The sequence below is a fragment of the Leptonotus elevatus genome, chromosome 1, assembly GCF_054856555.1.
Source record: "Leptonotus elevatus isolate MCC_2025b chromosome 1, RoL_Lele_1.0, whole genome shotgun sequence".
Taxonomy (NCBI): Eukaryota; Metazoa; Chordata; class Actinopteri; order Syngnathiformes; family Syngnathidae; genus Leptonotus; species Leptonotus elevatus.
The window spans coordinates 21,286,987-21,308,211 of NC_141239.1; the positions used below are offsets into that span (position 1 = coordinate 21,286,987).

General features: G+C 40.9%; 3 protein-coding genes across 3 annotated transcripts in view; 1 reads left to right on the plus strand and 2 right to left on the minus strand.

Moving 5' to 3' along the window:
• Positions 1 to 113: 113 nt before the first annotated feature.
• Positions 114 to 13,144, minus strand: mcm4 (minichromosome maintenance complex component 4). The gene is made up of 17 exons (XM_086077142.1): positions 13,019 to 13,144; positions 11,298 to 11,372; positions 11,068 to 11,229; positions 10,859 to 10,998; positions 10,680 to 10,781; positions 10,508 to 10,603; positions 10,329 to 10,424; positions 8,256 to 8,394; positions 7,935 to 8,155; positions 7,731 to 7,851; positions 6,176 to 6,435; positions 4,353 to 4,718; positions 4,153 to 4,280; positions 3,833 to 4,040; positions 2,040 to 2,268; positions 1,182 to 1,315; positions 114 to 849 (listed from the first exon to the last, which is right to left on the minus strand). The coding sequence occupies exons 2-17, from the start codon at positions 11,356 to 11,358 to the stop codon at positions 754 to 756; spliced, it is 2,559 nt and encodes an 852-aa protein (XP_085933268.1). The 5' UTR covers positions 11,359 to 11,372; positions 13,019 to 13,144; the 3' UTR covers positions 114 to 753.
• A 2,124-nt stretch (positions 13,145 to 15,268) lies between these two features.
• cebpd (CCAAT enhancer binding protein delta) lies at positions 15,269 to 16,645 on the plus strand. Its single transcript, XM_086083813.1, has one exon. It carries the CDS (start codon positions 15,576 to 15,578, stop codon positions 16,269 to 16,271), a length of 696 nt encoding a protein of 231 aa, XP_085939939.1. The 5' UTR covers positions 15,269 to 15,575; the 3' UTR covers positions 16,272 to 16,645.
• A 2-nt stretch (positions 16,646 to 16,647) lies between these two features.
• The window catches only part of spidr (scaffold protein involved in DNA repair), a 53,447-nt gene continuing 48,869 nt past the window's right edge, over positions 16,648 to 21,225 (minus strand). Inside the window, exons 17-20 of the mRNA XM_086083825.1 lie at positions 20,945 to 21,030; positions 20,759 to 20,866; positions 19,750 to 19,809; positions 16,648 to 17,041 (exon numbers count right to left, since the gene is read on the minus strand). Of these exons, the coding sequence (XP_085939951.1) occupies positions 16,922 to 17,041; positions 19,750 to 19,809; positions 20,759 to 20,866; positions 20,945 to 21,030 (374 nt within the window). The 3' untranslated portion in view covers positions 16,648 to 16,921. The remainder of the gene's footprint in view (positions 17,042 to 19,749; positions 19,810 to 20,758; positions 20,867 to 20,944; positions 21,031 to 21,225) is intronic.

A 21,225-nucleotide genomic window follows, 5' to 3' on the forward strand; every position in this document is an offset into this window, starting at 1 on the left:
TTAAAGGGTTTTTTCCCTCAGAGATTAGGACAAACCGCAATACAGAATACACATTAATTTCTTTATTGAGAGCCAGTAAGTAAACATGACAATCTTATTGCATATGGAGGTATGCGGGAAAGTGTCCGCTTCCGCTATTAGCAAGACTGCATGCAACAAGTCACTTGGAGTTCAGAGGTTTAAAAAAAAAAAAAAAAAACCTCTCCCAAAAACAGATCAGCTGTTTTTCGGAATAATTTTTTTTCAGTTTTTAAAATATTTTTTCCCCGTTTTTCTGAGTAATTTTTCCTCCTGTTTTTCCGAATAATTTTTCTGAATATTTTTTTGACCAAAAAAAAATCAGTAAAACAGAATAAAATATTCAGAAAAACAGAAAAAACAAAAACAAAGCTCCCCCCAAAAAATTGTCAGAAAAACAGGAGGGTTTTTTTTCCAAGTGGATGCAATACGCTTCCGTAAAAAGCGGCATATGTCATAAATTGCCTCCTTTAGCTAATTAATTCACAAAAGACCCCATTGAGCCACTTTTAATTGCTTGTGCTTTAATACAAACAAAGAGCATTATTATAAGAAATAGGTGGTACATTTAACAATTTCCAAACATTAGCTCTAATAACTTTTTTAAACCCATGTGTCAAAAAAGTGAATTCCAAAACATTTTGAACACCAAGAAAAATTGCTTCAATAATGCAAACATAATATTTTTTTTTACAGTGCAAAGAAATTAAACTGTACATAAAGTCAGGTGGTGTCTTAGGCAAGGAGCCGCACCGTCTTTCCGGTTACCGTCAGGTAATCCTCGTCGGCGAGGGCTCGCAGCGCCTCGTCGAATAGCTCCTTGGTCACGGCCTGGGAGGAAGTCAAACAAGATGGGTCATTTTCTGGAGATTAAGTAAAAAAATTAATCTTTCTTTTCTTTGATCCTTCCTCGGGTCTCCTGACAACCTCACGACTCTCGCTGGATTCTGAAGTATTCGGTTTAGGGGAACGGTATGGGATTTTTAACAGGTTTTAGGTGAACTAATGAGTACACACTCACACGCACGCACACACAAAAAAAAAAAAAAAAAATAGAGCAATGATGATGACATGTCAAATCGGTAAAATTACAGAATGAACAACACTGAGCTCTTTGGAAAAATAAAAAATAAAAATAAATAAGAAAGACAAAAAATATTTACAGTTTCCGACTGCCCTCGAAGGTCATCGAGCAGCTGCTGGTACTTGATGGCGTGCATCTTCCCCTTGGCCTGGATCAGCTTCTTGAGGGCCTGGGCCACCTCCTCTTTGCGTTTACGGGCTGTGGCGCTCATACCTGACATCAGAAAAATCACTATTAGGGACACAACAAACTACACACAGCATGCCCAGTCCCTTGCGAAGAAACTCAGTCCGAGCTGGTAACCGGCTTTTTATACACAAAAGAAAGAATTCTGTGAGGTTTCTACATCCTGCTTTTTATTCCCATTGAACAAAAAGACTGGTACCATGTGACCTATTTTATTTTGATAGTTTTCTCACTACTGCTTTTGTTCCCATTTTATTTGGATATTATGTGGCAGTTTCTCTTTGTACAGTTTTATTTTGGTTGGTTTCTACTTCCTGTTTTTGCTCACATTCTGTTGATAGCAATCAGTCACAGCCAGTATTGACCAACTTTGTCAACAAATGAGTTTGGGTAGCTTCAGATATTGACCACAATGTTGTCAATAAAGAATTTTGACACAGTCCGTCTGTTTGTGCCATTTTAGTAAAGAGCAGTGTGTGAAGATTAGCAGCATCAGCAATGTTAGCTTCGGGCGCTAGCTGCCGACTGGTTAGCTTCCATTTGCTTTTCTATTGAGGAAAATTCGTTATACTGTATGCTATTGTTTTTCGACGGACCTTTCACATTTGGGTTTGATATATTTATTAATTTTGGACCTTTCACATTTGGAGTTAATGTTAAAAAATGACACACCAGCATTGTTCACTGTCAATCACCATTAAAGCTATTACACATATGGCATTAATAATTCAAATGTGACGCCATCACCTACCAGTAGTGAGGATGGAGATGTCCACGAATCCCGTCCGGGGGTCGGTGGCCGACTGCTTGAGGGCCTCCCTGTGCAGCCTCTTGGCCTCCTCCACGTCGATGGTCTCCACCTTCTCGGAGAAACGCACCTTGGCGTGGGCCTCGGCCAAGCGGATCAGGGACTCTAGCTGTCGGGGGTAGGCCGACACCATTCCCCTGCCGCTGCCAATCTTTCTCATGTCCACGTAGGCCTGAGGAAGACCGCACCAGCATTTATTCTACCGTTTATATATTGATCGATACATGGTCGGTTCGAATCAGGCAACGTGTGCATTTACGCGAAAGCGACGTGATCAGTCCACATTCACTGTAATAGCAGCAGAGGAAGTTGAAACCCCCTGTGGATCACGTAAGTCGCGTGTTTGGAAGCATTTTGGCAACTTGGGGTGAAATTAGTCCTCAAATTAATGATACAGGACTTTTTTTCCGCCACTTGTCTCCACACCATTCGGACATTTTAAGGAAGCTGAAACAACGTACGCTTTTGCTAAGGCTAACTTCAAAATTAAGTTGACCAAATAATACACTGACAGGAATGCAAATAGCCTTTAGTAGACTTTTATTTTGAAGTTGGCCCACGTGGTGGCGTGATGGCTAGCTTGACTTCCCTTTTAGACATTTAGGATTTCTTTGTCGTAGTTTTGATTGACATAAAGGTTGTGACCAACGCAACATCAACACAACGCTATCCCAAACTCATATTCAATCGCTAATTTAGGACGCTAATAATTAAGCAGTCATTGTATGACACGGCAGATGTCTCCGACGTAAGTGGCTACATAGCAGCTAGCTGTTAGCATTACCAAAGAGCGCCTGGCTGGTCGCTACAAAAAGAGTTTGAAAGCTGGTACCACCTGGTTTACTTTCTAATTCTAATTTTTAATTCCGATCCATGTTTAAAAGGGAATGTGCCTTAAATTGCACTTTGAGGTATTTTCATTATTTTAAAATAAATAAATCGAACTTTGTCTTTATTTATTTTATAAACACTTTAGCCCATAAAAAAAAAAGAAAAACGTTCAACTCAAAATGTCAAACGTAGCCGTTTAGATTTTAGGAATACAACTTTAAGCCATTAATACCTTGTTATTTTACACATGGATCATGTATAAAATAAGAATGTTGCTGCCTCATATTGCAGTTCAAGTTGTGCTCCTAAATCCTAAACGGCTACATCAGACATTTTTTATTGATTTTTTATTTTTATTTAACTCATTCACTACCAGCCATTTTCACTGAAGCAACCCCCCTTTGCTCTCGGCTGTTTTACTGGATTTTGACTGATTTTGCAAGGCCCACAGAATATTGTGTTCCATTGCTACAAAAACATGGAACCCACCGAAAGAAAAGATTAGTCTCTTCTTTCCTCAGAATTTGTTTTTTACCATATGTTACCGTTTTGCAGCAATTAGCATTAGAATATAGCTAAGTTTCACCATTATTCACACAATGGGAAAAAAAATTGTTTTGCAACATGGCCCTGGTTCTCTTATACCCATCTGCCACCTGCTGGCAGTTTTTGTAATAACTACCTTTGCTTAAGCATTCAAAGCCTTCTATATGCTTTAGCATAAAAACAAACAAACATAAAAAACTTATAAATATGTCTTTGGGAGCCTGGTAATATTGGAAATAGAACGTATTTATACGTTTTTGGGGGGGCAAATGAGGTAATGGGAAAAAGCATTTTACAAAATAAATGAAGACAAAGTACTTTTTCTCTCTTTTTTTTCCCATTCATATTTTACCATGTACCTCAATAAGCGCCTGGCTGGCTTCTTCGTTGAGTCGCGGGGCGATGTACGTGCGCGCGTACGCTATGTAATCCTTCAGCACGGCCATGTCGAGGTACTCCTCCTCTATCTGCTCCTCGCTCTGGTAGTACAGCGACACCAAGTGGTGGGCCAGCCGACGGTCGTACGCCTCGTCCTGGGGGTCCAGCATCAGGAAAATCAGGTCGAATCTGAAAAAACACGGATTGGATATTTTGTGACCGTAGGCGGACATTGGAGCCCATCCACATTTGCGCCGTTTGGACAAAATGGCGTCCGATTGATGGTTCAAGCGGTACCAACCTGGATAGCAGTGTGTGTGGCAGCTTAATGTTCTCAATGGTGGTCTTCTTGGGGTTCCACTGCGACTCCACAGGATTGGCGGCGGCCAACACGGCGGTGCGGGCGTTCAGCTGGCAAATGATTCCCGCCTGCGCTCAAAAGAAGCGAAACGTGTGAACCCGGAGAGCAGGTTTTCACCCCCGCGTGACTCGTCGGCGCACCTTGGCGATGGAAAGCGTCTGCTGCTCCATGACCTCGTGGAGCACGGAGCGCGTGCTGTCGCTCATCTTGTCAAACTCGTCGATGCAGCAGATGCCGTTGTCGCTCAGCACCAGCGCGCCGGTCTGCAGCACCAGCTGGCGCGTCTCGGGGTCCTTAATCACGTAAGCGGTGAGGCCCACGGCGCTGGAGCCCTTCCCGGACGTGTACTGGCCACGAGGCACCAGGTTGAACACGTACTGCAGCAGCTGAGACTTGCTGGTGCCCGGGTCACCGCAAAGGAGGATGTTAACCTCGGCGCGGAAGTTGCCGCGGCCCGTCTGGCTGAAGTCCTTGCGAGTGCCGCCGAAGAGCTGCAGGAGAATGCCCTGGAAGGAGGACGAGAACGTGGGCAAGGACAGACACTTTAAGTCAACCCAAACATTTTCTTCACTGGTAAAAAGTTGACCCATCGGATACGTCGATTTTAAAAATAAGCTACAAAGCTACACCGGAACCATGTTTGGGGCTGTTCATGTTTTATACACCGACTTTTTTCTCTCTCCAGATAAAAGCAGAAAAAAAGCATTCCGTTCACAATGGAATAATGTTGACGCATAGTCTAAGTGACTTTTAAGACACTATTCAATGTCTAATGTAGACATGATGATTTATGTGTGGAACTAAATGGTAGTTAGTATTTGTTTACCTGTTAGCGTTAACTCATTCACTACCAGCCATTTTAACTGAAGCAATCCCCTTCGCTCCCGGCAGTTTTACTGAATTTTGACATTTTGCAAGGCCCACAGAATATTGTGTTTTATTGCAATAAAAACATGGAACCTACCAAAAGAAAATATTAGAATCTCTTCTTTCATCAGGAAAAAAAACAGTATATTTCTATCTGTTTCCGTTTAATCGCGATTTTGCATAGGCTAATTTTGTTGCGTGTGTAATAATGTATAGAAGATACATTTTGTGTGAGAGTGAGAGAGAGAGATCGAGATCGAGAGTGTTCGAGAGTTCGAGAGAGAGATAGCGAGAGCGAGAGAGTTTGAGAGAGAGAGAGTTCGAAAGAGAGTGTTCGAGAGTTCGAGAGAGTAATGCATTTTCGGCATTCGGCCAAAATAGAATTAAAGCCGAAAGAGGATGTTGTGGTGATGCCAGCAAACAAAAAAACCCCGCTACAAGCAAGTGTCTATTTGAATTAAACACCAGGGTCGCTTGGTAAAATATGTCGAAAAAGAGAGCGCTGCCGAGTACTGCACTACATGTGAGTCACTCTTGCAGCGCCTTCCTTTATTTCTTTGATGAGAGCCCCTCGAGCGCTTCCACTTTTTCACTTGCTAAATATGTTAGCTAACGTTAGCACTCTTGCTATCAGCAGTTTTAAACAAGTAAACACTTACCACCATCTCCGGGCGACTTCAGATCTGTACAGGACGCCGTGTGTGACTTTGCAGTCCGTTCCCAAAGCCGATTGGCTGGTGCGAAGAAATGTATTTATTTTTAAACGGTAAATATGTGAATGTGCCGATTTTAAGTGCGCCCCACTGTGTCCTGCTCCAAATAGCCTACAAACGCGTCAGCGCACGCATCCGTGCCCGCCGGTGCGAACTACCGTACATTGACTATAAAGTGCAATTGCACTGCCAGAAAATGCTCAGTTGCTCACGCCGCCTTTGGTTTTTAATGTACCATTCGCCAACATTTGGCATGTGCACAGAAATTTTGGTGATAATCGATCACGCTTTCTTCGTACATTAGATGTCATAATGCGTTTTACGAGGCAAGTAGGAGGGGCCAACCTGATATATACAGTACTATGAAATAAAAGTGTACCCACCTTTTTGATGTCCTCATGCTCGTAGATGCTGGGCGCCAAGGCGGCGGCGAGGCGCTCGTAGACGTCAGGCTTGGCCGCCAACTCCTTGAGGACGTGCACGCGGTCCTCGGTGAAGAGCTTCTGCTCGGCCTCGTCGTCCAGGCCGTGCAGGCGCTTCTCGTCCGTCTTGCGGAAGTGGATGACGTCGATGTGGGTCTTGTACACCGCCTTCACGTTGCTCTGCAGCGGGTTGGCGCGCATGGGCACTGCCCGGTAGATCCCTGCCAACGCACGGTGCCGTGAGCGGATGCTTCCGTAGAAAGTCTTTTTTTTCCCAAGATTGCATGTGTAGCATGTGTGCATGTTAGCTATTTTGTCTTCAAGAATGGTTTAATATTTGAATATTTATGAGCTTAAAACAACATTTTATGAATTTAAACATCCTATTTCTCTTATAGGAAATTATGTCAAGCAAATTAATCAATTCCAGATGATACAAGTTTTAACTCATTCATTGCCGTTGACGGCTATAGACGTCAAAAATTCATTTTAACTATTTCTATTAGTTTAACATTTTTCCCCACTTTTGCTAACAAGAGTATAAAAACCTAGCCTTTTTTTTCTTGTTATATTTAGATCAGATATGAAATTTGTGATTAATCGCGAGTTAACTAGTGAAGTCATGCGATTAATTACAATAAAAAAATGGAATCGCCTCTTGCCCCTAATTTCTAATAATCTTTTTTTCTAAATGAATTTATGGCAGTGAATGAGTTAATATTTGAATATTTATGAGCTAAAACTAAATTTTATGAATTTAAACATCCTATTTCTCTTATAGGAAATTATGTCAAGCAAATTAATCAATTCCAGATGATACAAGTTTGAACTCATTCATTGCCGTTGACGGCTATAGACGCCAAAAATTCATTTGAACTATTTCTATTAGTTTAACATTTTTCCTACTTTTGTTAACAAGAGTATGAAAACCTAGAATTTTTTTCTTGTACATTTAGAACAGATATGAAATTTGTGATTAATCGCGAGTTAACTAGTGAAGTCATGCGATTAATTACAATAAAAAAATGGAATCGCCTCTTGCCCCTAATTTCTAATAATCTTTTTTTTTTATGAATTTATGGCAGTGAATGAGTTAATATTTGAATATTTATGAGCTAAAACTAAATTTTACAACTTAACAGTGTATTAGACCGCGTGGAACCACACTGCCCCTCAGTGGCCAAATTGGGTACAACATGAACAGCGCTCCCAATAAAAGGCACACACAAACAAAGGCAAGACAGTATAAAATAATTGAAATAAAATCGATTTCGGGACATTTAAAATCGATTCTGAATCGTACTAAATGAGAATCACGATTTTTATGAGAATCGATTGTTGGGCACACCCCTAGCTAGTATTTATACATTTTAAGGAGCAAATGACTTGATCACAGTAGAGACCTCATTCCAATCTAAAAAAATTCAACTCACCCCCCCCCCCCACCACATTTATTCTGCATTTATTTCAATTGCATCCCTGGATTGAGGCCTCGGACTGTGGAGTTCCATCTCACCGGTGATGTTGACTCTGTCTCCAGGCTGCACTTTGTCCACCAGGTCGTTGTGCGCATACACGATGGTGGTGTGCGGCGTCTGGCCCGCCGGCATGTCTTCGGGCGACTCCTGAATTTTGATCTGTTTTGAAAACGAAAGCGACAGATGTCGTGACCCCCGCCCACGCGGCGTCAACAAATCTGCTCGGGCGCTCGACAACCCACCATCTGCTTGTCGGAGAAGACGGAGCGGTTGTGAATAAGCGCCAGGCTGTGGGTGGTGTTGCAGTGGCGGCACACGGCCGGCTCGGCGATGCGCCCGCGGTCCACCTCCACGCGCGTGCTGAAGGCGCACACCTGGCACTGGAAGAAGCCCTCCTGCATCTCGGGGATGAGCTGCGAGGTGCGGATCACCATGCCGCTGATGGTGATCAGCTGGTCGATGTCTGCGGTGCCGCGACAGAAGGCGCCGTTAACCGCGCCAAATGTGCGGCGTGTTATACGTACGTGATGTCGAGGCGGATGCATAGCGCGGGTCCCACTCACCTTCTGGGTTCAGGCTCCTCATGTTGCGGGTCTTCACGGCGCTGTAGGGGCGCACCTGGATCTGGTATTCTAGGTTGGAGTCTGGGAAACGCTCGAAAAAGAGCTCGTTGACCGCCATGTCGAAGGTGGGAATGACTTCCTGTCAAACAACACGCAGACAATTGTTGGACTTTTTGGACTGAAAGTCACACTTTTTTTTTTTATTATCTTTTTGATCCAAAGACCACTCAGGTGCAACTTGTATATAAATTTAGGGCTGTCATTATCAAATATTTTTAGAATCCATTGATCTATCGATTATTCAATTAAATTTTATTTCAAATCATTTCGATTCAATTTTTTTGTTTAAAATTGCTTACCTTAACTAATTCATTGCCATTGACGGGTATTGATGTAAAAAATTCATTCGTTTAACATTTTTTCCCCCACTTTTGTTAACAAGAGTATGAAAACCTAGATTTTTTTGTACATTTAGAACAGATATAAAATTTGTGATTAATCGCGAGTTAATTAATGAAGTCATAATGTGGCCACAACTTAACAGTGTATTGGACCGCGTGGAACCACACTGCCCCTCAGTGGCCAACATGGGTACAACATGAACAGCACTCCAAATAAAGGCACACAGACAAAGGCAAGACAGTATAAAATAATTGAAATAAAATCGATTTTGGGACATTTAAAATCGATTCTAAATCGTACTGACTGAGAATAGATTTTTTGGCACACCCCTACAATTTATGTTTTGATTTTTTATTCTTCATGACAGGTGTGAATTATATGTGGAGCTATTTATAGTCTGAAAAATATGGTAGCTATAATTGAAAAAAGAAGACATTTTCAAACCTGTCAACACAATAATGAAATCGTAAAAATATGACATTAAATTTTTTTGGGAAGAGAAAATACAATTGAAAAAATATATATCAACAAAAAAAACAACATGACATTACGGGATTCAGAACAAACATAGCACTCTTTTGTATAAACCGCTCCAAACCAATCCAGTAACAGTAAAAATCAATAATAATAATCATTTGTATTCAATATTTTCTAAAGTTATTCAACTTTGAACACCTAAAATTCAACTTCCAATGCAAATGTATGTAGAAATTTCCCGTCTGTATGTATCACATTGTTCTCCTAATCCCCATTTGTTTTCATTCAAATAAAAAAAAAAAAAGCAATGAGGGGGGGAAACCTGCACACCTCGTGTACAGTATGTTACCCCAAAATGATCAATTAATACTCAAAATAACAAATAAACTGCCTATGGCAAGTTTGCACACTGGAAACGTGTGACCCCCTTTGTATCAATTACTCCTAAATCCCAATGTTAACTATTATTATTATTATTATTATTATACGTGTTATATTATTATTTACAAAGTTCCTCGGATAAACATGGGACAGACTTAATTGAAAATGTTCTGCCTGCACATGAATCCATTTAACTCCCGATCAAATTTTTTTTTTTTAATAGTCTCTTGTCTTGATTATTTTTCTAATGTTTAATAAATGTTCTAGGTTAACTCATTCACTGCCATTGACGGCTATAGACGTCAAAAATTATTTTGAACTATTTCTGTTAGTTTAACATTTTTTTCCACTTTTGATAACAAGAGTATGAAAACCTAGAAAAAAATTATTGTATATTTAGAACAGATATAAAATTTGTGATTAATTGTGAGTTAAATATTGAAGTCATGCAATTAATTACAATTTAAAAATGTAATCGCCTGACGCGATTTAAAAAATAAAAGATTATTAAAAATAAGAGGCGTCAGGCGATAATTTTTTTTAATCGTAATTAATTGCATGATTTCATTAGTTAACTCACGATTAATCACACATTTAATATCTGTTCTAAATGTACAATATTTTTTTCCTAGGTTTTCATACTCTTGTTAACAAAAGTGGAAAAAAAATGTGAAACTAATAGAAATAGTTCAAATGAAATTTTGACGTCTATAGCCGTCCATGGCAGTGAATGAGTTCACAGACTTGACACATTTCCAAAATTCCCCACCTCAACTCCCCATGCAAACGTAACGGACAACAGAGGACCCAAACCTGCGGGTAGCAGATGAGCTGCCTGTAAAGTTCTGCGTCGAAGCTTCGCACGTGGCCGCAGTTGACGTTGAGCACAGGATCGCCAACAACGCTGATCTGAGGTCAGAGCAGACCAAAATATTTACAAGTGAAATACTGTCTAACTAGAAGAATTAAAAAAAAGCAGTCGTCGTCGTCACCTCCTCCAGTTTCTGCATGTAGATGGGCTCGTTGAGGTCCAGGCCGGCGTTCTCGTCCTCGTTGCAGTTGGGGTCCACAAATCTCTGCAGGAACCTCTGCGGACAAAGCAGGTGATGAGGACGTTTGGCGGGCAAGCCGTTTGCGTTCAGTCCCCGTTTTGTCACCGCATACCTGAAACTTCTCCTTACAGGTGGCCACGTTGACGTCGGTCCCCCAGATGACCAACCTCTGACCCGCGTTGGACTCGCTGGCCACCGCGCCCTCACCGCTCGGCTGGGAGCAACAAGAATCAAAATTAAACACAGTCTTAGGAGGACATGAAGTTGGACGGCCAATCGGGTTGCGCTCACCGGCTCAGAATGAAGATCAACTTGAGGGGCCTTTCTCGCCGATCCCAGATCGGGACGCTGGCGGGCAGGCGTGCCCCGGATGCTACTGCGGGGCGTCCCGTACATGAGAGGGGAGCTCATGTCCACGTCGTTTGGGAGGACTGATGAAAAAGAACGTTCGGGAAGTTCAAGCAATACAATAAAAAAGGTACGCATGCCGCGCTAGTCACCCGAAGCTCGAGGACTGGAAAAGAGAGAAACGTCCTGCGGCGCCGCCGGGCTGAGCAGGTCGGTGGCGGGCGAAGTGGGCATGGGCATCAGTTCCCCCGCGGATGAGTCGTGGGCTCTGCGCCGCTGAGACGCCGGCGACGAGGCCAGGCCATCGCTGCTGGCTGCGGGTGACAGCAAGAGACAATTACTCCTCCTACAAAAAAATATCACGTTACAAATAAGAACATACGTGTGGACGGGTTGGTGCTCCTCCCTCTTTTGCGTCCGGGAGTTGATGCTGGAGAAGACATTGCGGAGAGTGGATCTGGACATGCGCAAGAAAAATGAATGAATAAAAGATGTGAAAATAAAAATGTTACAAAGTTACATCAATTTAAAGAAGTTAGAGTGAAGAAACCTAACCTAGTATAGCGGGCCCCCGATATTTGAGGGCTCATATGCTAATATGCTAATAACGGATAGCCATTGAAATGTATTGGAAAAAATTAATAAAAAACAAATCCCCAAAACATTCTCATAAGCGTCAATAAACCTACAATATGCGTTTTCCATGAAAAACAGGGGCTGCCACGTCCCAAAAATAATCCCCCAAAACAAACAAAAATATTGGAGGGAAAAAGAAAAATAAACTGCAAAGAGGTGAACCCGCGGGTGTCGAACCTTGAGTGTAGATCATAAGTAAAAAGCAAGTAACTAAAATAATACGTTATTAAATACAAACAAAATAACCTAATATCCTAACCAATCATAAAATTAACTCATTCACTGCTATTGACGACTATAGACGTCAAAAATTAAATTTTCATTTAATTTCATTTTTTTTAAGAAAACTTAGATTTTTTTTATTGTACATTTATAACAGATATAAAATTATCATGTGAATAATTACAATTAAACGCCCCTTATTTTTATTTTTAATTAGGCCCGTCAGGCGATTAATTTTTTTTATTGTAATTATCATATGACTTCACGAAGTAACTAACGATTAATCACAAATGTTATATCTGTTCTAAATTTACAATATTTTATTCCTAGGTTTTCATACTTTTGTTAGCAAAAGTGGAAAAAAATGTGAAACTATTAGAAATTGTTTAAATGAATTTTTGACGTCCATAGCCTTCAATGGCAGTGAATGCGTTAAACTACAACCAACAAAATGCAAAGTCAATAAAATAAAAATAGATGAATAATTAGGTTAGGTTAGGTTTGTAACTAAAAACTACAAAAATGTTCATATAATAAAAAATAATTAACCTAACAAATGAAAACTGCACACAAACAAAACAAATGACATATTTTTTAAATAAAAACACGAAAAAAATTGCCAAATGGATAAAAAAATAAAGCATGTTTATCTTAACAAGGATAATTAATTTTTTTTTATTTTTTTATCGATGTGCTTCGATATTATGATACACAAAGAAATATGACTCATATATTTTTTTAAAATAAAAACAATGTTTGAGCCACAGTAGAACCTGACGTAATGAACAATGTAAACAGATACACATCAAAATATAACTTTAAAAAAATCAATAAATTGTCATTATAGTGTCATTTAAACGAGGATTAAAATACTATGCAAATGCTTTATGATTCATATGTAGGGGTAAAATAATAGCCACTAATAGACACAATAGGCTGATTGACGTGATGCTTCCATGTTTGATAACCCATCTTCAATGACCCAACCAAATGATCCATTACGAATCACGATGATAGTATTCGACATAAAATTGACGATGGAATCTTTCAGTAACATTTCCACCATTACGCATGTGGCTGCCTGCTACACAGCAAACAATAACCTGACCTGACAACCAGCTTCGGTATTAGTGAGCTAACAATGGCACAGCGAGAGAACATGTTCATCGATTTTGACGGGGATGCATTTGACATTAACAGAAAGTTTGACCAAACAAAAAGTCAAGTAAAAGAGCTTTTACTTACCTTTTTCTGCCTACGTGTCTGTCGGATGACTGCAGTGGCGCGAAACTGCATGTGACGTATTTTTCGCGGGGAATTCTGGACCAATGGTGAGCCAGGATGTTTCTTGTTTCCGGTTGAATCTTGCACTATTGAGGGTGGGATTAGATTGTGGATATTGTCCATATCAGTGTTAAACGGGGGTTAAACAGTCCCGGTGATTTTTTAAAAAACTGTTTTAGGTAAAATTCATATTTTACTTGGTTGTGTTTGGTGAAATTGTACTCATAATATGTGCTGTTTTAAGGTTAAAGTAATATAGGGTACCTTGATCTCGTTTGGTCTAGTCCAAGACGGTTCGCTTGTTTGCCATCTCATTTTTTTTTTAAGAAAAGAAAAAAGTAGTGTACCAACATTTTTATCGCCCATAATTGACAAGTTTATGTCGTACCTTATGGAAATACTTTAACTCTGCCGTTCGTAATTACTAAACCACCTTCTCTACTGTATTGATAATTGTTGTGCCAGTTGTTGTATCCCGATTCTTTTTGCGCAACTAATTAAATAAAAGTAAGGCAAAAAATAAAAAATAAAGATTTGATAGAGCCTCAGTTTGGAAGCGAAAATTGCGTGGGGTGGGGAAAAATAGTACTCATTCAGTTTGGAAGAGTGCACATTGTCCACTGTGTGGCGCAATTTCCATACACACGAAAGTTGTGCTTGTGTCGTTATTACACGACTTGAAACATGACACGACCTCAGTCCCGACATACGACACTTTGACGATGCGAACGGCGCCCGTACATGATCACGCAGCAAAAGAAGCACGCTCAGTTACCGACGCATTTATCGTTTGTCATACTATGATTGTTTTAAATGTATGGCTTACAAGGGAGTTTCATAGAAATAGTTACTACAATATGTAGCATAAATGAGTGATAGACCCCTCACCCCTGGTAATAGAATTGTGCATGATTAATAGCTGATTTGTTATTTTATTCGTAAACAACATGCTGTGAACTTGTCATTTACACTGTGGTGAACAACTTGTGCGTGTGTGATCGTAAATATTGGACATGTTCAACATTTATGATCGCACTACTGTTTTCTGAATGGCGTGGGGGGGGGGGCACTTAAACACACCTCACACTACAGAATAATCAGTCAGGGTAATATTTTAAGGACATCAAATCATCATTTTTGAAATGGGGGGGGGGGGGGGATGCTCACATTTGACCCAATTATCGCTACGTGTGTCCCCGCTTAACTATAAAATACACAAACGTTCATATTTATAAACAATTTCTTGTCACATATTTTGTTCAACAATAGTGTGGCCCTTTATAGTTTATCAGCTGCCTCGAAAATATTATCCTGTGGTGGAACTTGAAAGTGTGTTCAGAGTGAGGGAGAACAGTTTTTCCTCCTCTTCAATCAAAGTTATCTTAAGGTTGATTATCGAGAAAAGATTATCCCGAGTTATTATCCTGTGTTGTGGATGTGTTAGAATGATTTTCCCCCCTCCCAGAAATGCTCGGAAACTGGTCATGACGACAATAATAAATGTTACATCTGTTTAATATTTTATGATCATTTACACTAGTGTCTGGACACAAATTCCTCATACTATATATTTTACATTGGCCAATAAATCTGATTTTGACTTGATAATCTGTGGCACCATGCTGCCTCTCACAGGCCAATCTTGGTACTACAATTAAGTGACGCTTGTCAGGTGGGTTGTGTGTGTGGCGCTGCAAGGATTTGGAGGACACTACACACGATATACAGTCGATAATTTGCACATTGGTGTAACTGTCAATTTGCATAATCTCTCCTCAATTTTGTATTTTCTATTTATGTTGGATTCTCAATCTGATAAAAGCACTAAGCACGAGTCGCCTATGGCGATTAAACTAGCAATAAGCAGTGATTTTGAACTGTGAATGCATGTGTGTCAAGGGAGTCATGTGGGGGGGTTGTTTTTGATCCCACCAGCAGCCGCACCCCCCTTGCAGCTTGATGGATATCAACTGTCCGTGGGCCCAGAATTTATCTTGGGTCCGAAACTTTGCGGCAGTATGTCAACAACTCTGAGAGCCATTCATGTAGTAGTAAAAAAAAAAAATAATAAAAAAAAAAAAAGGGAACATACACGCCCCCCGTTCCCTTCGAATGGGAAGTTACCGGAGATCACGTGACCCCGCTCCCAACTTGACTGGCCCGCCGTAGGGAGGGTGTGCGTGACGTCACCGCCAAACGATACAAAACAGTGCGCCAAAGTTAGCGACGAGTCAGAAGCGTCAACTTGACAAGGCGTCAAAAAAGCGTCCTGACACTTAGCGAGCGAGGATCAGGAAGTGAATCCGGCCGGACCAGCAACGCAATCAAGCGCCCCGCGTGGACAAGCCAGCAGAGTTCATGTGTGACATATACAGCCTTGACCCCCACGGCGTGTCTCCACCATGCAACATGAGTTGGGCGATGGAGCCCGCTAACTTCTACGACAGCGTCAAGCTGGGGGGTCCGCCACAGGGCCCGTGCAAGCCGTCCGTCCGGACGGAGGAGGGGGGGGGCCACCATGGCGGAGCTCACCGCGCCGGCCATGTACGACGACGAGAGCGCCATCGACTTCAGCCAGTACATCGAGTCCATGACGTCCGTGCCTAACCTGGAGCTTTGCAACGACGAGCTCTTCCTCGACCTCTTCAACACGGTCAAGCAGGAGAAGGCGGAGCTGTACGCCGCGCAGGGCGCAGTGCTGCCCGGCGGCTGCGCGGTTCAATACGCCGCCGAGCGGAGGTCGGACTCGGCGGTGGCGCACAAGGGTCCTTTCGGGGCGCCCATCAAGCAGGAGTCCGACTGGAGCGACAGCGACATGTCGTCGCCTCTGCCGTGTCAGATCGAAACCTGCGCCCAGACCTCGTTCAGCCTCCCCACGGGGCAGCCGACGCCGCCCACCACGCCGGAGCCCGTCTCGGCCAAGGGTTCGCCGCGCAAATCCGGCCGGGAGAAGTCCAAGAAGGCGGTGGACAGGTACAGCATGGAGTACCGACAGCGGCGGGAGAGGAATAACATCGCCGTGCGGAAAAGCAGGGACAAGGCCAAGATGCGCAACTTGGAGATGCAGCAGAAGATGATCGAGCTGAGCTCCGAGAACGACAGACTGCACAAAACCATCGAGCAGCTCACGCGGGAGCTCGGCGGCCTCCGAGAGTTCTTCAAGCAGATGCCCGGCGCCTCTTTTGCGGCGAGCGTCAGCGTGGAGGGTCGGTGACCAGGTGACGCCTCCGCGTGTCCCCCCCCCCCCCCCCCCCCCAGCCCTCCTTTTGCTAACAAACTTTTTTGAAGACATACCTCAGAGACAATTTGTTCTTTACCATCTGTACCAGATGTATTTTAAGCTTACCATAATGGCACTGGAAAATATGATGATGATGTTGCTGCCATATTTTTTTGTGGGATTTATTTTTTTCTCTCTTTGTATTATTAAATTATTTTACCACTGCATTTACATAATGTCATACATACCTGCCATGGTACATGTTTTGTAATTCCACTTTGTATAAGAGCCAGAGCATGATTTTTTTTCTATAGTTTGTATGAAACATTTTGTTTATGGATGCTATAATAAAAAAAAACTGAAATGTGCATACTGGTCTGTGACGTAGTGATATGTCAGCAGTAACACAACTTTATTATAACATTTTTAAATAAACGCGGGACAAGTGAAATAGCTTCATGGAGCACGTGGGCGGCTTTGACAGGGGCATGCCATTGGTCCACGCCGGGCCTGTCAACCGCCACTCCACACCAACACCACCTCGGCTTCCTGCTGCAGAGTGCTCGCTCGCCTCATGCAGTCACCAAGAGGCCTTCAAAAGGGGGGAAGTAAACCAAACCCCCCCCAAAAAAAAAAAAAAAACCTCAGAGGCAGATTTCTTCCAGGCTGATCCATAGTGAAGGTCTCCTGGAGACCACGCGGACGTAAAGAGTGAGGGGCCCCACTTCTTTCCCCAACACACTGGACACCTCATACTCTGAACACTGAAACCACAAACATGCAAAACAAATGTTTAGCAGTACACGCTAGCAGTTGTAATTGTTTAAGTTCATTGATGTTTTTTGACTGGGAAACAAAAGACCCCACCATAGATATATGAAACATATTCACTACAGTATGCTATAGCAACTGTTCAGCTAATATAGTAAACTATAAATTGTCAGCTGTAACTCCCACCAACACAATAAATAAATGAATAATTATTCGCTTAACCAGAAGTCTGTTCATGACACGCTCATCCAACCACAAATCTAACCGAAACAGTGTTCGATTTGTGAGTCAATGGCAGGGAGTCACTAAATGGCGTCCCATGCCTGCTTCGGTTCCACAACAATTTTGCCAAACTAGGACTAAACACAGCATCAAAACTAGTGAATCCGTAACAGCAGCTCATCATAACATCGTTAAATCTATCACAGATTGTCATCATGCGGCTCCAGCGGTTTCGGGCCAGTAAACACCAAAATGCTAACTGCTACGTTGGGCTAGCAGACTTTCCCACCAGCCCGACGAGCGCCAGCACCATCGATGGACAGTAAGTAACTCTTGTTCTTTGCTTTGCAGTCGTCATCATCATCATCATCATCATCATCATCATTACTGACGTGTAAAAACAGGTATTGTACATTGTGTATCATCATTAAAATGTATTGACGTGTACGTACAGATGCTGTACATTGGGTATCTACGCGGTTAGCTGTAGGCTGTTTATGTTACTGTACTTTTAAGGTTACAGCAATATTTGAAGATGTTTACAAGCGTTTGAAATGCTTGACTTTATCACCAGTGGCGTGCACAGACATTTTGGGGGGCACTTTTGCGCATATGGAATACCTTATTGACAATTCCGAGATGACGTCACAAGTCAAGATGGCGGTCAATTTGGTGAACGAAATCTATCCCGCTCATTGAAAAGCGTTGGACTTTGGATCGTTGTCATTTGATTTGTGAGGATTATTTTGATTTCAAAATGTGATGAGATGTCGTTTGACTACTATAATAATTGGCGTGGCTTGTATGATAGTCACAGGGCAAAAGCATTACAATCCGCCGTTCGTTTTCACCGTAGAAAGGAAGCATTTGCGTTGCGTTGCATTGGGGAAGTATCAGAAATGCCCGGATGTTCAGAATTATCAATCGAAGTTTATCAAAAAACTAAATAAACATTACCCACACATAATAATGATAATAATAATAATAATAATACTACTACTACTACTACTAATAATTATTATTAATAATAATAATACTAATTATTATATTATTAATAATAATAATAATAATTATTATTATTATTAATACTAATAATAATACTAATTATTATTATTAATAATAATAGTTATTATTAATAATAATACTACTAATAATAATACTAATGATTATTATTATTATTAATAATAATAGTTATTATTAATAATAATAATAATAAATAATACCCACAGCTAGCTTTAATAACAGCCTATTAGCAAATAAATAACTTAGTTATGGTTTGTACAAAATAATAGCTAATAATTTAGCTAATAATAGCTTCGTGCCTGCTGATTTAGTACAAACCATACTTAAAATAAAATGTTAAAACCTTTTAAGATTTTTCAATAAAATGAACCTCAAGGAGCAAGTCAATATTAAAATGGGAGTTTTAATAGGTGTTAAAAACTAGTAAACATGATTCTCTCTCAGGCATTAATTGGTAAATAAATAGACCAATTGTAACCAAACAGACCAATGGCATGAGAATGAATAAGACTGACATGTTGTCATTACAGGAAGGAAAAAGGGTATTTTTCACAAGCAATTGACAATTTCAAACATCCGGGCATTTCTGATATTTCCACAATGCAAATCAATGCAACACTTCGATCATTTTGAAGTCAAAATAATGACAATGATCTTAAGTCCAATGCTTTTCACTGTCATTAATTGTACCCTGCGGTGGTCATCACGTTATCGATGATTGATTTAGCGTTATAGCGTTAAACTAGCTAATAGGTGGCCATTCGGCTCATTTAAACTCAGTGGTTTGTGCTGTTTGAGACAGCTACTTCACAAAAAAAAAAAATTGGAATAGAGGGCAAACAAATAATACAATTCCACTGGATTCATAACGCAGTTACCTCGCTGGGGTGGAGGCAGGGGACGAGATGCGTGTGAGTGACCCACGGCGACCGCGGCTAATAACGTTCACGAGAGAGAGAGAGAGAGAGGAGAGAGAGAGAGAGAGGAGAGAGAGAGAGAGGAGAAGAGAGAGAGAGAGAGAGAGAGAGGCGAGAGAGAGAGAACGAGAGAGTCCAATAAGAGTATCCATATATGCAATCACTCATCGAATCTGTATTTCACTTAAAAAATAAAATAAAATAAAAAAAAATAAAATAAAAAAAACATCTATGTCCAGGCATCCCTATGAAAACAAGTAACTCATGCAGTTGACTTGATATAAATCAACAATATTTACCAACTATCCCACAGAGATTCTATAATTACTTAACTATCACAAAAGTAGTGAAAACTTGCATACATCACCAGCGGACAATAACAACTCAGGGATTAGATCAGTTTTATCGCCAGATGTGACTTTACAGAAAGATCAATGCGGCGCAATCAGAGCGCCCGCCTCAGCCCAGTGTTATGTAACAAGTGTGTATACTGTACTTGGAGAGAGGAGGAGGGGGGGGGGGGGGGAAAGAAAACCTACCGCAGTTGTACGCTCCAGCCCGGCCGTGTCAAGAAGGGACATGATCGTGCTTTGCTGCAGCTGTGTGGTGGTGAGGGGAAAAAAAATTAAAAAATGAAGGTGTGTTGACATTAATGCTGCTAATAATCCTCTTAAGACTGTAAATTAAAACTAATGACTCACCACTAATGTGCACCAGATGCTGAGTGACACATTGACCCCAAGTTTAAATAACATATACTGCGTATCAGCAGAGAGAACGCTGATGGTTTTATCGCTTTGCAAGACTGATTACATTACACAATAACGAGATACTGTATGTACACGTATATAAAACACTTAAACATGTTTGCATCTTTTTCTACAGAAGCCAAATTGATGCCTTCTTAAAATAATCACCAAAGTCATTTTTTTTCGGGAAACACAGAAAATGTAAGCATTTGCATCATGAGATGATGAAAAAAATTAAATAAAATAAATGACAGGCAATTATTTGAGACGGTGACAAAATATTACATTTATTTTAAATATGAATGGACATAGCTATCTCTCTCTATATCGCTGTTGTCAGGCGGAATCTCCAAAATTCTCACTTTTTAAGGAGAGTTTGTTCAACCATTAGCATTTCAACGTGACTAAGAAAAAAGCCATTTTCAACCATTTTGTTTACTCAATATATGTAAAAATAGCATATTACTCGTGGACTGACAAATAGTATCGATTTTTGGGAGAAAAAAAAATGAAATTCACCAAAATGTGACTCATGAGCTTTCGGCCTGATAAGCGAATACTCTTAAAACATTTGAAAATAATTAACTGTCATGTTTAAGGATAAGGAACGCGTTTGCAATGTGATATTGTCAACTATTTGTATTCCTCAAATCAATAAAGGGTTCAAGTCTGTCTGTCCCAAAAAAAAAGCTAAGAAAGAAAAAGCTAAACTCACTCGGTTATTACCACCTGGCGTTAATCTTGAGATGCTCATTTACAACATGCGGTATAATTATTTTATCTTAAATCGCACACTCACCTCAACCTTAATGGTGCAATTTTGAACAGAAGCAGAGCTTAAGAAAACTTTCATTTGCAGTTTGGTAATTGGCTTGTCCATCGTCGACTTGCATGAGGCACAGTGAAGCTCCGACTGTGACATAAACAAATGAGTCAACGACAACAGCCACGGGGCTCTTCTTTCGTCTTGGAAACTTACCCTAGCAGAGGTATCGGTTCTAATTTGTGGCTTCACAGAGGCTGCACACGGCCAGGAGTACGACGCGCTCTCATCCACACCAACAATCACACCTGCGAAGATGAAAACGTACATTTTGCATGCATTGATAATGAAATAGTCAAAGGTGGTTGATGTGTCAACATCTTGAAATTGTTTTCATTCTTCTGACAAAGGGGCCTTAGAATTCGATAACTGGAAAAAAAAAAGAATCTGAACTTATCTTCAGTAGTACAACGGCTAGGGCCACGTATAAATGTATATATTAT